The sequence below is a fragment of the Uloborus diversus genome, chromosome 5 (genome assembly GCF_026930045.1).
Source record: "Uloborus diversus isolate 005 chromosome 5, Udiv.v.3.1, whole genome shotgun sequence".
Taxonomy (NCBI): domain Eukaryota; kingdom Metazoa; phylum Arthropoda; class Arachnida; order Araneae; family Uloboridae; genus Uloborus; species Uloborus diversus.
In genome coordinates, this window is record NC_072735.1 from 9,603,311 (window position 1) to 9,620,471 (window position 17,161).

Consider the following 17,161-nt stretch of genomic DNA (forward strand, 5'->3'; position numbering starts at 1 on the left):
TTTTGTAAGAACTGAGAATGTTTAATGCTTTCTTCAATTATTTTAATTAATAAAAATTACTTTCAGAATTAGTAATTGCAATTTCTCAGCACTTATTGTGTTGTTGAAGCAGTTACAGTTATCATGCAAACAGTTTGAAGTTTTTCTTTTTTCCTCGGAAATGTTTCAAAGACTATCTAAATTTTTCTTTTACTTTTTATTCGAAAGTTTTCACATTATCTGATAGTTTCTGCACCAAAGCTTCGTTTTCTTGCAAAACTTAGCTTTACCTACAGTTAATGCTCAGATTCAACTGTGACTGTTGAATTCCAGCTATTTGGACATTTAAAAGATGCTGGAAAATTACTAGACAGGCTTTGTATACATATAGTATAACAAAATGCGCAGTTTTAATATCTTAATGAATTGAGCTGCAGGTCTTAGCAGTTTTGCAAGGTATCTTCTTTACAAGAAGTATTCTTATAGAATATTTTGTTTTAATGGGCAATTGAAAGAGCTCATTGTTTTAAGTTGTAGAAGTAGAGAAAGTAAGCACCTATGTATTTTGCATTTTATTTCAATTGCATTCTCATTACTAGCCAATAAATTTTATTAGCATTATCAACACGGTAGCCTCTGAATGCACTTAATTACGTACATGCCTTTGCTGTTCTAATCATATAAATCTGCGGCTTTTTTGACATGTATTAATGAGAATCAATTGCTAGATTTGTCTATCAGACATACGATTGGTTAGAAACTAAACTTGTGTACTAATCCTCTTTGGGAAAAGTAAACATTTTCACCCTCTAATCTTCAAAATTCAAATTCTTCCTATCTATCTGGGATCTGGAGGGAACGAAGAAAAAATTGAGAAAGACAAGTTTCGAGATATGGAGGTTCTAATTTATATTTTAAGTCAGTGGCTATGAGTTGTTCAAGAAATGCATACGTTTTAAATGAATCGAATAAAAATAGAATATTTGCAGTAAAATTAATTTATTACAGTATGATTCCATAAACCTCAGAAACAATCAGTAGAAAAGTTTGATAACTCAGTTAAATTGACGTTTTTTGTTTGATCAACATCTCCTTTTAATGTTTACAGGCAGTAAATCCTTTCTGACCATTACCTTCATATGGTTCTAGAAAGTTTTCCAGGGTTTGAATTGTTTTTCCGCATCTTTTATGGTGACTTTTGAGATCTATGTGCTCCTCTGTTTCGTTATCATAATCTTCAGAGTCGACCCAACTTCTTTAGTTCTTATTTTGCAACATTAATCAGCTTACAGGTTATTTTTCACGACATTATTAGAATCAACGTCAGTTACCCGATTAAATGGGTAAAAGAGCAATTTCTTAGTTTTTTAACATTTTTGTTGTCCCTATTGAGCCCCCTTAGTGACAGGCCTGCAGACCAAGTTTGAACTTCAAAAAATAGAGGTTCTTCAGATAAAATATTCAAGATAAACAGGGAGAAAAATATGAAAAATTATTCAAGATTGTTGTGAAAATAAAAAATTAGAGATTTGCAATTTTTTTGGCTCCATTTCAGTAATTGAGATTTTGGTGCAATCACTGAATTTTGTGTAGTAGTTGTTCCATTTTGGACTTCATATGCAAATGTCAAAAACATTAATGTCATCATTAGCATCAAAAAATTTGCTTTCAATTAAAAAAACTATACTTTGTTCATGGAAAAGATTGACTAGATGTAAATTTAAAAAAAAAAAAGGCTATTTGGCAGCATCAACCACATGTTTAGCATAGACAGTAATAAATCAACTCCAAGCAGATGGCGAATATTGGTTTATTTTTTGATTGCACCGAAAACTCTCAAAAGTAGCAACCCTTCTGGCCAGTCATTTTATTTCATTCGGCCTATCCTTTCGCCTAGCAGAGTGCAGTAATCTGAGTTTATCGAAATTTTCTCCTTTTTTCTTTGGGAAAATATTGAAAGGATAAATTAAGAAATGCAGCTAAGATAAGCTTTTTTGCTTGGCTTGTAAGAGTTATTTGTAACTCAGCGAATGGTATGTACAATCGGGTTCTGCATTGATATTTTTGGCCCTTGGACAAGTAATTTGTAATCCCTCTTGGGATCTGATTTACTCCTGAAGTTAAAGAACGTTTAGTTTTCACCACTCCCCCTTCACCACTTAAAAAAAAAAGTCCCCCCCCCCCTCAAAAAGGGGGAGAATTTTTTTTTTAACTCTAGACATATTCAAACAAAATAACTAATGCTACAAATGTTATTTTCTAAATCGACCCAGTAGAACTAAGGTTCAAATGTATTCTCTCATCTATACCGACATTAAATATGTTCATATTGCATTTCTACGGACCACTGTTAAATCAGATTTATCATGCTGACTTAGTGACGTGATCACTGAAAGTGAAATAATTGAATGTTATGAAAGTGCAATGTTCCAAAGTTGGGCTAAATTTTTAAAAGCAGTGACCATTTTCTCTTGCTTTGGCAATAGTTCTAAGGAGCCCCCCCCCCCCCGCCCCCCCCCAAAAAAAAATCCGAGGGGAAAGCTCAATAAGTTTCTTGAGCCTTTGCAGTAATCAGGCTCCTGGTCTCTCCTTGGTTAAATTGCCATCAGTTTTTAGGGTATATTAACGGAGAAAGCCGAAATTAGTCCCGAACTCCCCTGAGTAGCTTGGTAAATTAAGCCCAGTGGAAAGGCAAATAAATCACTTTTGGCATACAGAGCTGTTAAATAAAATTTCTGAAGCGAAATATTAAAATATCAATTTACTGCAAGAGACAAACAGTCCTTCTACACATGGGTGGATTTAAGGGGGGTGGCAATGCCCCCCAGTCTTGATAGGACTTTATACATAGTAACAAGACACCTCCCAAAATCTGAAAAGAAAAAAATGATTTTTTTTCCTTTGTCTTTTGAATAGTTCAGAAGTGAAAAGGAAGAGTATAGCGAATGTCCTTTTCTGATGGGGGGGGGGGGGGGCAACGTACACTGTATTACAAGTAGTAAAGCTGTTACTGGGTTGCTGAAAATGTGTTTAAAACGACTCTTTTGAACTGAAAACGATTAGAGTAAGTATATAGTTGAAAATATCAGCTGATCGAGCTATGCTTTCAGATGCAATACTTAAAGTATTTGACTGTTATTTCAACACATAAGAAGCTACAACAAAGATTTAAAAAAAACAGATTTATCTATAAACTAAACAAGCTATAGCTTAGGGCACCCATTTTGTTGAAGGTCCAAGGACGGATCCAGAAAATTTTCAAGGAGGGGGCGATAATTTTTTACTCTTTACTCTTTGGAACTTACATTTCTAAAAAATTTTGGAGGAGTGCACTAAACCCCATCGTTTACCCTTACATAATCAAAGGTGTCCTACAGTTATGTTGCTTTTGAAAAATATTGTCTAAAATTGAGGTTTTAGAACTTCAATTTCGAAAGAAAAAAAATCCTGTAGAAAGTTTCGGTCCCTATCTCTTGACTAGAGTAGTAAGTGAGGGCAGTGGCGGATCTAGAACTTGGACAAGGGGGGGGCTAACTTAGGTCTGTTAAAAAAAAAAAAAAAAAGTCCAGTATAATATCGTTCAGCATCCTTTTCACGAGAATGTTACGACATTTGTTATTTAAAATAAGCATATGTTTATTTTTAACTTGTAAAACATGAAATACACTAAAAAATTGTCAAAAGAGTTTATTTTTTAAAATGATTATGAAACAATTTTTCAAAAACACAGTCGGCACATTAGTTGTAAGAAAATAAAATGATTTAATTTGTTACTCTAGTTTAAAACAAAAAAAAATACTTTAAACATTATTTGACATGTTCCCAGTTTTCCAAGCACATTCTCCTCTTCTTACTTTTGCAGAAGAGTTCAATTATTTTGTCGACAGATACATCTCTATCTCTTGCCACATTTGCTAGAGCAAGTCCATTTAACCGTACTTCTCCCATTGTGCTTCTTAAATAGGTTTTTATCCTTTTTAAGGTAGAAAAACTACGTTCAGCTGTTGAAGTCGTTACTGGGATTGTTGCGAAAATTTGGAGAAGAACAGCAATAGATGGGAAAAACGAAGGGTCTAGCTCTTTCAGTGCCCCGATAGCTGTTGTAGGAGGACCGCATATCGGCAGCCATTTATTCCTCCACATCTTGATTTCTGCTAATAGCAAGCTCAAACTTCCTAGTTCATCTGTAAAATTCCTGTATTTTTCTGCAGCAGTTATAATATTTTTGTCAGTATACCTCGACAAGTTCGATGGAATTAGACCTTCGAGGGGAAGCACTCCAAGAAAATCTCTGCTAAATCTGCAATCAATCTCGGAAATGAAGTGATCTATCAGAGGAAGAAAGACTGTTCGTCTGAAATAAACTTCTGGATTTTCTGGAGGTGTACAGTCTCGAGCACTTTTACGCTTTCCTGATCTGGGTATTTCTAACTCCAGATCCAATTCTTCAGCAATTTCAAGGCAGTTTTTGTAAATAGTTTGAAATTCGAGTTCTGCGTTTTGTCTTACACTCCGAAAAGTGTCCAAAACTTGAGACACATTAGCTAATGCAGAAGACAAATCCTGCTTCGGGCTTTGCAACTGCTGACTTAGCCTCAGTGTCAAACTGAGACAGTACACTGATATTTCGACGCCAACAATAAATTCACTCCTTTTTATTGAAGCATTTAACATATATGCTTTTGTTGACGCTTCGGAAGAGGCAGTTGTATGTAAACTTTCCAGCACAGTCACAACAGGAACAAGTAGTTCCTTAAATGTTATTAGGCTGTCATGCCTTTCTACCCACCGTGTAGGGCAAAGTGCTTTCAATCTCTTTTTTTTAGTTTCCGAAAAGTCTTGCTTTTCTACAACATCGATTAATGCATTTGTTCTGTGCGCAGAAGCCGAGAGAAACACAGAGACAGTCTCAACTGTTCCCATTACGTTTCTTATAACAGGAATTTGGCAGCTTTTTGTGATGCACAAATTCAGGGAATGGCTGAAACAATGAGTATAAATGGCGAGGGGTTGCTCCTCGGAAATTAGAGCTTGAACGCCCTTAAATGGCCCAGACATGTTGCTTGCTCCATCGTAGCCTTGTCCACAGAGGTATTTGTAAGACAAATTCAGTTTTGTCAGTTCTTCGTCTATTGCGGATTTAATCGATAAACCAGTTGTCGCTTTGAGTTCCACGAATCCAAGGAAATCTTCCCTGGTTGTGAAACTGTCTATGTCGACATATCGCACACAAAACGTAAGCTGCTCCTTCTTACTTTCATCTGTGGTTTCATCACATATTATTGAGAAGTATTTGGCTTTTTGTATACTACTCGTAATCTCCGAACGGATATAATCGCCAATGCATTCGATTATGTCGTTTTGGATTGTTTTGCTGATATGTGTACTGTTTTTTCTGCAAGTGGTAAGGTGCGTTTTCAAATCTTCATCACCAGCATCAATTCTAAAAGCCAATAGACTTTTGAAAACACCCTGGTTTCCTCTTAATGCATTTTCTTGCTCTTCCCTGCTGTTCAAATTGCCGTCATCCCTATGACCTCTCAAAGGCAGATTGTTATGGGCACAAAACAGTACGGTTTTTACTATAGGCTTCAAGCGTTTTAAATTTTGCTCTATTATAGAGGCTTTTCTAGCGTCTATCAGGAGGCCAACATGACTTACTGAACTTCCAGGAATAGGCTCCATGGATTGTTTAAAATGCAGGGCTTTTTCCACAGAAAATTGATGGTATTGGGTAGTTTGGTGATATTTTAGTTCTTCTGTAGCTTTCTTAAACTTAATCAACGGCTCCTTAACGAATGTTTTAAGCACCTGAAAATAAATAAACATCTTATTAAACTGCAATATAAAAAAAAATTTGACGCTCAATTAATATCCCAATTTAGGTGTTAAGAACCGGGTGGAACATTAGAAGCAAAAGTCTTTCGAAATAATTCAAACTAATTTATGTTGATATTCGAGGTTTTATCTTTTAACAGTATGCATGAGTTGCTTATTCCTTTGTATTACTTGATTTCGAATTGAGGTAATTTCAATAATTCATTAAAATTACCATTCTTCCTATTTTTATGGACTTTGCTTAGACAATTAAAAAAATAAATTTGTTATGAATAAATACAGCTTATGAATTTACTTGTCTAATATGATAACTTTTAGTTTACAAGCCTTAAACATATGTAAAAAATATGATGTATTGATGCCATCGACGTTAAAACTGTTAACATAGATATTTTGTCATTGATGTTTCAAAAATAATTAAAAATTAATTTAAATGAACTGTTTTAATAATAATTTTTCTATCTACGAGGTTGTTTTGGTCTATTTCTTCCTTTGGCTTGTGAATGATGGAAGCTTGATCGATATTGACATCGTGAAATGTATTCAGTGGGTCATGAGATTTGCGTAAAACCTAAAGCTGAGTTCGCACTAAGGCGCGGGGTTGCGCGATTCCCGTTTTTTAAAAGATCGCGGTCTTTCTTATCTTGAATTTTTCTATTTTTCAAATGTACTTAATAACGACAGTCAGTATAAATGAAATAGCCGAAAAGAACTTTTGACCACCACTTAATGGAAGAATCTAAGAAATAAACCAAAAAAAAAAAACAGAAAAAAAATATCGAGAAGAGCGCTTAAACTATTATTTTGCCTATAAAGAATATTGACACTATTAAAAAAAAAATTCAATTCAATTCTGAAAAATGCCACTTATGAACTGATGGAATTTCTCACCTGATTTCCAATTCCAGCTCCAGTTGGTGCAAACAGAACGCACATTTTACAAAATCCACCAGACGAAAGCTCACTGTAAGCAAGCCAATTGTACTGCTCCAACCATTCTCGTCTAAATTTACGGTTCTGCTTTCCTTCAGCTCTTGTTGGAAAGCTATAACTCACCGGAGGCTTCCATGTTTCATTTAAATATTTCAGCTTTTTATCGTCATCTAAAATCTTTCCAACAGCTAATCCAATATCATATAATTGATGATTTGTTAAAGATGTTATATCAGTAGGATTCTAAAAAAAAATACATTTATAAGTTAAGTAATTTAATATATTCCCTACAAATTATAATACATATTCCTATCTTAAAAATACATTCAAATAGAAATAATTTACCTGATACAAAAAATCTTGAATGTTCAAAACGGTTTAAATGCATTTAAAATGCAGTTGACACTCAATTTTACGAAACTCTATTTACGAACACTCACGATTTTAAGAATTATTCTCTAGAAAAAAAATTTAAAAATCTTAAATTTAAGCACTGTAATTTTTCATTATTTTTTATGGTTAAACCAATTTTCTGAAAACGAAACTATCTTTCTCATGCAAAAAGATAGTTATTTAATAATATATGAACAAATAAGATTCCTTTTCAAAGTTTTAGTAAATTTCAAAAAATTTGTCTAATTCATTAGCAAACATTCTAAATTCACACCTTTATTTTTTCAACTTATGAGAGTACCAATGTAGAAGAGAGAAAAAACTATAGTAGTATTGCAAAAAAAAAAAAAAAAAAAACCCTCAGTATAAAATGCTGAAACTTAACATGTGAAAAATAAATAAATGAATTAAAAATTGAACAAAGGCACCTGATTTTTATCAGATTGCTTTGAAATCACCTCATCTTTTGCCCATGTTTTGGGGTAAAAAAAAAAAAAAAAAAGATTTTTCAATGCAAAAAAAAAAAAAGTGCAAGCTTATGGATGCAGAAATTCGTTAAACGTCTTAGACTCCATAATCTCACACTTTTTTTTACATTGAAAAAGGGGGTTCCTGCTAACATGACCCCCCCCCCCCCCCCCATGTACCAGCAATCATGATTACTATTTTACTTATTTATGCTTTAAACGATAATTTTAATTTTATTTTTGTATATCAATATACAGTTGGTATGTTATAACATATTTAAAATATAGCTGAATTTTAAAGAAAATATATTTACTTGTTCTTTAGAAGTCTCACATCCAGCTGTACAGTTGTTCACATTCTCAACGTTAGATGTAGTCGGCATGCGTTGTAGTAGTCCATTATTAGAACACGGCTGTTTGGAATCTGATGGTATTTTATCGATACTAACTCCATCGTGTCCTTGGAAATCATCAGTTATATGCGTATTGCTTTTACTAAAATAATCTGTAAGTCGACGCTTCATATTCACTCGACAATACTTATATTTAAAATATCAAAACAATTGCGAAATAAATCAAGTCAAACACCAATTTTGCGCCCGCCCTTTAAAGCGCCAGTCCAACAAAATCGCCACATTTGTTTCTTAACAAAACTTCCAAGTGTGAAAAAACCAAGAATCCAAGTATGAATTTTAATACAAGCAATTCGTTAAAACAACAGTTCAATACTGCGACAACCGATGCCGCGTCCCAGAAAAACTTTTCCACAATTTTCCACCTTTTATTATTTTAACTAAATTTTCGCTCTTGGTGTTTCCTTATCAGTAACCTTAGCATATTATGAGCATTACTACTTCGTTGTGCTATTGCTGGTTGTTCAAAAGAGGAGTACTCAATGTTGTCTCTGGGCAGAAACAGCCTATTAAGAGTTCATTTACAATAAACATAAGTCCTAACGAGACACATGGTCAGCAATTCAACATTACAGAAAGGAACTATTGCTTTTTTTCTAGTCCGACTGCATATTCCTAATTCAGTGGGAGGGACTCTATTATCGGTTTCCGCGGAAATAGGGATGCACCATACCTGCTCCTGATGATACCTGTCAGTAGCCATTATGTATCGTCCTCTCCGGCTTGCTTAGTACACTTGCTTAATTTACTGCCTAAACGTTTTGAAAAGGATTAGTGAACGACAGGTTTTCATTCTGGATGTCGCGGGCTTCAAAGAAAGAACAGTGGTGTCAGTTGACAGGAAGAGAATTTAGTAAACATAATCCTAGCTTAAGTTTACAAAAGTGGTGCAGTAATGAAAATCGCTGAAATTTCATTTTCTATGAATGTAATTTTTAACCAAATGGTAAGGGTTGCTATAGTATCCTTAGCACCTCCCCCTCCTCCCCACTGCTCTACAGATCCACCATTGAAGCTGTATAAATTTTATGAAATATTACAAACTTAGTAAAAATATTAAAGTATTAAAAATATCTAAAACTGAAATTTTATCGAGTGTAAGTTCTGACCTCAAGGGGATACTATAGACCCCCTTAGCCCCCCCCCCCCGCATAGATCTGCCAGTGAAATGTATAAATTTAATTTAATATAATACAAACATAAAATATCCATAAGTAGTGCAGTATTAAAAAATATAAAATTTCAGTTTTATCTAGTATAAGTTTTGACCTCATGGAGGTAGGGGGGGGCTATACTCCCTTGCCCCCCCCCTCATAGATTCGCCACTGACGGCGTTAATTGGAAAGTAATAACTTCAGATTAAAAACCTCGATAGCAGAACAAAGTTATTGTCTCGAAGACTTTCCATGAAATTACAAATCGCATTGTAATCTGTTGTAAGTTTTAGCCAAATGGGAGAAGGGGTCACAGTCCCCTTACTACCCCCCCCCCCACCCCAAACTCGCCATTAATAAACCACCGTATATAGTGTGCATATTTAATAAAATATAATGCATGTTTGTAATTCGCAGAAGTATTGACGTATTTAAAATCTTCGAAATTTCGGTTTTATCTAGTGTAAATTTTGACCTTATGGGAGAGGAGGGGGGGGGCTATAGCTCCCTTAGCCTTGGAATGATGTAAAATATATTACGGCTAACTTTCAGATTAAAAAATACCTCGATCGCAGAATGAAATTATTCCCTCTGAGCCGTTCCGTGCCATTGCAGATCACAATTTAATCTGTCGTAAGTTTTGACGAAATGAGAGAAGAAGCTACAGTCCCTTATGCCCTCTCCCATCCCCCATGTATACGCCGCTCTACATAGTGCTTCTATATTTATTTAAATATAATACAAACTTAAACATGTTACAATATCGCAGTATTAAAAATCTCTGAAATTTCGATTTTATCTAGTGTAAGTTCAGACCTCATGGGGGGGGGGACTATAGCCCCTTTAGCCCCCCCCCCCCCCCCCCGTGGATCCGCCACTGATAGTGCTTCTATATTTATTTAAATATAATACAAACTTAAACATGTAACAATATTGCAGTATTAAAAATCTCTGAAATTTCGATTTTATCTAGTGTAAGTTCAGACCTCATGGGGGGGGCTATAGCCCCCTTAGCCCCCCCCGTGGATCCGCCACTGAGTGAGGGACTACGATTTCATTTTCAAGACATGAATTTTGGGAAAGAATTCCCTTTCTCTTTACTCCATCGAAGATATTGTAAAATTGCGTTTTTGGAACTTTAATATCGTAAATATACCTGAAGAAATTTCCTGTACCTCGGCTCAAGGAGGGGGAGATCGCCCCCACCGCTCCTCTCTTGTATCCGTCTTTGTGAAGGGCCCACTTTGTTGAGGAATTAAGCAACTCCCGAAAATTTCATGATTTGTTCCAAAAAAAAGAGAAGAGTACTTGAAAAAATAAATTTCATTTTAAAGTGCTTGAAAATTAGGACAAGTGTGTATACAAATCATAACTTTTTTAATTTTTATAAAAAATGGGAGGGGTAGGGGGGAATGCAGAAATGTGTCAAATTCTGCTCCTTGCCATATCCTGCAGCAAAAACATAAAATTCATGGTTATCACGTTTCTGTGACATATTACTTGAGATAATTTTTTGTGACTCACATGTTTCATATCTTGCTGTTTATTTAATCCTGAATGCTGTATTTTGGAAATTATTTTGTACTGCTTGTTTTTATTTACTTCTACTGCATATTGTTAATCTGTTTAGCCCGAAAAAAAAAAATTACACTACTTCTATTCCTTTTTGTTTTCTGCACTACTTGTAACTGAAAAAAAAAAGTTGGTGTAATGGAAAATCTATAGTTTTTTTTCCTTTATTTTAAACTAAAACAGTTGCTCTTATAAAGTTAGAACAATACTGTAAAACTATACAATCTAGTACTAAATTTCAGAGACTAGAAAGGGCAAATGAAGTGCCTTAAATAATCTTAATTGTTCTCGGGTCCTCGAAAAGAATTAGATCAGTCTTTGAAATTCCTAAGCAAAGTGTACACCAATTTTATTTCTTATCAAGTGGATAAATTATGAGTTCTCCAAATGGGCAGCATGTTACTCCCTTGTTACCTATTTTCGAAATCTGTACACAATTTCTTTTGAAGCAATTTTTACTATTGATCATTTTGGATTTAATTCATTGTTGTAGGATTTGTGGGTGGGTTGGAGGCATGATCAAAAACTAATTGAATTAAGCCGATAGCCGATGTAAGCAAATAACAATGTATAATCATCTGTTCTCCCTTCCTTTTTCTCTCTGTGGACTGCTGTCATTTATTTATCGACCCAAAAACAATTTTTATTGTGTATTATTGTAATTTGCAAAAGTGTGTTTGCCTATTTTTTTCCCGAGATTTTTGTAGTTCCAATTACCCCTTATAAGGCTTCAAAATGTAGAATTTCATATTGATTTTACAAAAATTCCTCCTGGGGGAGAAACCCCCGGACCCTCTAAAATTAGAGATATTCTATACCCCACTTAAAAGGGATGCCATTTCCCCTCTTAAGTTCAATTCGAAAGAACATCGAGCAACACATCAATAATTAAAAAAAAGTAAGGCATGTATCACACCTTATGTATGGACTTTATGTATTACAGGAAAACAACAACCGGGGGGGGGGTGTTATAAAAGGACCTTTTTTGCCACCTACAGAAAAGTTGTCCCGTACAAATGAGACCCAAAACCTGAAATAGCTTTGAGCCATATTAAAGTCTAAACCCTGCCTTGATTACAACTAATATTGCACAAAAAAAAAAAAAAAGAAAGAAAGAAATTAAAAAAAAAAGAAACCTGCCCCCCCCCCCCCCCCCCCCCCAGGAACTCGGTCCTAAATCCGCCTATGCTTCTACATTAGTTCCTGCTTATCTTGCAGTCATTTCACTTGTCACTCTCACGTAGCTGCAATAGTATTTAAATTGTATCTGAGGTAAAAGGTTTTCTGGGAAAAGCTAACAAAAGAACTATTCATGTTAGATTCTTTACAAATTTAAATAGAGTTAATTGTAGTACTTGATTGTAATACTTATTACTTACTTTTTAATTATCTATGTGTCTTAACTTAAATAAAGGTTGTATGCTGTTATTTAGTTACTTTGCTCCTAACCAGAAAACCATATGATTGTGTAATTAGGAGAAAAATTTTAATAAGTAGTACTTGAAAGAGTATAGAGAGTAAAACATATTATAGGACATACACTCAGGAACATTGAAAATAGCGCCCCAAGAAGGAAGCATTGGATTGAAGTGCAATTTAATGTACATAAAAATGCAGGGGAGAGAGACACTTGATCCGAAAATCCAGACAATTAAACAAATACAGGCTAAGAAATGAGATAAATACAGTGCTACTTCAATAGCACATTGGACCCCCTTTTGTTGCTATACATGCCGTAACACGAACCGGCATTGAGCTAATTAAATGTCTGATGTCCTGAGGCAGATGGACCCCCAAATTTTGAATAGCCACTTATAAATCTTGCACAGAGACGTACGGCAGCATCTGGCGTTTCAGCTGATCCCATACATGCTCTATTGCGGATAAGTCGGGGGAGCGGGCTGACCATGGAAGAGTCTCAAAAGGACGTAAGAAGTCTTAAGCAACTCTACCTGTATGCAGGCGAGCATTATCTTGCTGGAAAAATGCCCCTGGGAGACCACTTAGGAACGGTCCTACATGTGGTTGCAGAATGTCATTAAAATAACAAAATAACGCTGGCCCGTTATGGTTCTACGTACCACAGCTAGAGTGGGTCGGCTATCATAGGCTATGGCCCCCGAGACCATTATGCTCGCTGTTCGGGCAGTGTATAGTGCGATAAAATGGGTTGAATGGTACCTTTCGCCAGGGCACTTATACATCCGTTCCAAAAAAAAAAAAGAAGAGTACTTGAAAAAATAAATTTCATTTTAAAGTGCTTGAACACTTATGGATGTATAACGGATGGATGTATTACGGATACATCCGTACTACAGATACGGATATATGGATGTATTACGGATGTATAAGTGCTTGGCACTTATACATCCGTTCGCGGTTATCATCTGATCCAAAACAAACCAGGATTCATCACTGAACACCACCTTTTGCCAGTCGGTGATATCCTACATCGCTCTGGCTCTGCACCATTGTAGACGGAGTTGCTTATGCTTTGGTAGAGAAGGGAGTACGCGAAAAGGGCTCTTGGACTGCAGATTCAGTGCCGCAAGACGTTCAGAAATGGTTCGAGGAACAACTGTTACCTGTATGTCTGCTTGTATGGTGGAACGAGTCACTGCTGGATCCACGAGTGAGTGTCGCACAATCCTTCGATTATCTCTCCTCGTCAACTTCCTGGTCGCTCCAGACCCTTTTTTTGCACGTGGGTACCATCTCGTGTCCACTGCCTGCAACAGTTTCTAACGGAACGCTCCAAAGAATCCACCTGAGCAGCAACACGGCTCGTCGACCAGCCTACAATTTTCATGCCGATGATCAAACCTCTCTCAAACTCGCTTAATTGTAAGAAACGCTTTCTAACTAATTGACCTGGCATCCTTCATTCATTAAGGTTCTCCAACAATCGTGATGTAATCGTAACATTTATAAATCCCTAATTATGCACTGGTTTATATAGCACCTTTTTCCTGCTTGCACCGATACTGTAGGGTAAGCGGTCATGCGCATTGACACCAAACTTGGATCATTTGCTTATGAGATGTCACTCTTCTTATATGCAAAATTTCGCGATTGTACCTTTCTTCTTTCATGGGGCGCTATTTTCAATGTTCTTGAGTGTATAAATTATTTGCCCTCATGTCCTTCTTATCAAAATATGAGGCCTTAAAGTCTCAAAATTTTGAGAAAAGTCACAAAATTTAACAAGTTTTGGTGAGAAGTAGAAGACATCATACACAAGCTTTGCAGATGGGTGTCCTGCAGAACACAGACAGTGAAGTCATATTTTACTTAAATTTCGCGCTAAATCTTTAAATTTGGCGACTTTTCTTAAAATTTTGGTAGACTTTAAGGCCGCATACTTCAATAACTGGGATACAAGAGCAGCTGAAAGAAATCTCAATATGTTCTTTTCATTGCTACCTATTTCAATTGTTTTTATTTTTACACTATTCGTGTAATTCTGTAGTAAGTGCAGAACAGTGTATTCTTAGTAAATAAAATGACGTCATTAAAAAATTTGAAAATCCATAGAATGAAAATTCTTTGGATTCTCATTTGAAAATCTTCTTATCAATAAAGAAATATATATAAATACCATATTACCCTGCATTATCTGGCATGACGTAAAATTCGGGGGTCACCAGATTTTCAATAACACTTGCCTGGTCCTTTCCGGGCATGCCAGAAAAATCGAGGTTACGAAAAAATAAATTAATACTATAAAAAATATATCTTCAGCTTAAAAATGAATGTAAGTTCTATACATATCTTATTAGTCATGATAAACAGTTTTATTTTGTAAAAATATTTACTAACAATGTCATTTATTTTAACAAGAAAAATATTCTTTCATAACGAATAATTTTATAAAAATTAAATTAAAACTAAGTAAGAATTTAAGCAGTAAGTTAGTGCTAAAGAATTTACCATAGCTATTCAAAGAATAAAAATTAAACTTACCTCTCTAAAAGGAACCTAAAATAATTTACTTCAAAAAATTATGAACAAATCATAGTAATGATTGCTTCTGAATTGATTACTTTATTGCAGGGTTGCCAACCTTGGAGGAATAATTTGAGGAGCATGTGTGATGATTTTGAGGAGCAATTTGAAAATTTGCGGAGCACTTCAGTATTTTGTATAAAAATCAATAAAAATAACTAAAACCACTTATCTAAAAATGTTTTAGAGCTTTATTAATCCTTTTAAGCACTATTATAAAAATAATTATTTATAAAACAGCTTCAAACACTTTTTCAATCTTTGAGTATAAGCATCTTTAATTTCCAATATTTTTATTTTTGACATGATAATAGCTAAATATAAGCTTGAAAATGTTCGGCTGGGAAATGCGGAGCAAAATAACTTTTTTGCGGAGCTTTGCCACTTTTGCGGAGCAACTCCGAAAAATGCGGAGCAGTTGGCAACCCTGTTATTGGCATATAATTAAATCCATTAATAATGACCTACCATAAATAACAAGCACATATTTATGCAATGAACATTTTTTTGAAAGAAGGTTACTGTCTGGATTTATTTATTTATTTTTCCTTACAGTGGTTTTGCTTTTTGATTGGAACTGAATGGGGAAATTTACTTTTGTTTTGTTGCAAAATAAACCTCGAATTATCAGGCATGCGCGGAAAATCGTACTTCCCGGCATGCTGGCTTTTTTCCGGCATGCCGGTTAATGCAAGGTAATACGGTATATGTATATTTTTTCTTCGAGCTCGTTGTAATTTTTCTTCAAAGTTTTTTTTAACAAAGTATGTACATATTTATAATGTGTGCATAAATTTTGAATTTGATTTGTGTTCATTGTAGGCTTGAAAGAAAACTTTTGAGGAACTATAAAGAATCGAGAATGTCATCTGGTGTACCGAGGACCACTCCCAGCAATGGGACACACTTAAGTCCTCTTGAAGTTCAAGAACTACCTGTTAATATCCCTGGAAATCATAGAGACAGGGAAAATTCGAGCAGTCGAAGACCTACCGATGACGTGTCCCCCAGCTCTACCCAGTCATCTTCAGGGAATGGCGCTGTCAATTACTCTGGTCAAATCATGTTCAACTGGCAAGCATCTCGCCTCACCGTCAAGGATCGTTTAGCATTTATATTCAATAAAGAGATACTGAGTGATGTGCATTTCATCGTTGGCAAGGGTGCCCAACAGCAAAGAATACCAGCCCACAAGTTTGTATTATCTGTTGGAAGTGCTGTATTTGATGCTATGTTCAATGGTGCAATGGCAACAACATCTGACGAAATTGAACTTCCTGATGTTGAACCTGCAGCGTTTTTAGCTCTGCTGAGGTTCTTGTACTCGGATGAGGTTCAGATAGGACCAGAAACAGTCATGATGACGTTGTATACTGCTAAAAAGTATGCAGTTCCTGCTCTGGAAAAAGCTTGTGTGGAATTCTTAAAGTCAAACTTAAGTAGTGATAACGCTTTCATGCTGTTAACTCAAGCAAGGCTGTTTGATGAACCACAATTAGCTGCTTTATGCTTGGAGACAATTGATAAGCACACCTCAGAAGCTTTAGCAGCTGAAGGTTTCACCGATATTGATCATGAAACTTTGTGTGTTGTACTAGAACGTGATACATTGAGAATAAGAGAAGCCAAATTATTCACTGCCATTACCAGGTTTGTTCTCATGCTTGATACTTATCTTCTATTTCTTTTAACTGAGTAAACTTTGGTTTTGTATCAGATGAAATAATTATGTTGGGGGAATACAACTTATCTGTCTGCAATAAGTAAAGTGACTGACTGAAATTTAATGACTTTTTTTCTTGAATCTTGCAAGACTATCAAATGTTAGCTGGGCCAAAAACAGCAGGCTGGGTTTCTTTTTTTGATTTTGAACCTCTTTCAAAAAGTCTAGCATGTTATAAAAAACCTTTTTATTTTTATGGGAGGTGGGGCACGTTGGTCCGCTTTTTTACTTTTCATTTTTTTATCTCATCAAAAAATTTAATGAGCAGTTCGATTTTATATAATAAGTTTCTCTAAAAACTTCTCAACACCACAGATTTTTTTTTGAAATTTTGAATTGATAAACTTTTTTTATATTAATTTTTTAATGGAATCTCGTAAAGTGGACCAACGTGCCCTACAGGTGGGGCATGTTATTCCGCCTGGTGGGGCACTTTGGATGGCATAACTCAAACAACGTTTGTTATTTTTTTAGTGATATACAGTAGAGTCGTGAAAATCCAAGGTGATTGGGGCTCACGCCACCTCGAATTACTGAAAACTCGGATTGTCGTGAAATTTGTTCCAGATTAAAATTTTAATTTTCAATAGACATAAGGAGGAGTACTCTTTACTTTCCTTGTACAAATACAAATGTGGCGACCAGCAACAGGCTCTTGGCCCAGCTAGGCTGGTCCTAGTCGAT

The 17,161-nt window shown here is 35.2% G+C and overlaps 1 protein-coding gene across 1 annotated transcript in view; it reads left to right on the forward strand.

Annotated features, from left to right (window-relative positions):
- Window positions 1-498: 498 nt before the first annotated feature.
- LOC129222264 (BTB/POZ domain-containing protein 2-like) overlaps window positions 499-17,161 on the forward strand; it is a 28,086-nt gene continuing 11,423 nt past the window's right edge. The window contains exons 1-2 of the mRNA XM_054856743.1: window positions 499-527; window positions 15,577-16,404. Coding sequence (XP_054712718.1) covers window positions 15,617-16,404 — 788 coding nt within the window. The 5' untranslated portion in view covers window positions 499-527; window positions 15,577-15,616. The remainder of the gene's footprint in view (window positions 528-15,576; window positions 16,405-17,161) is intronic.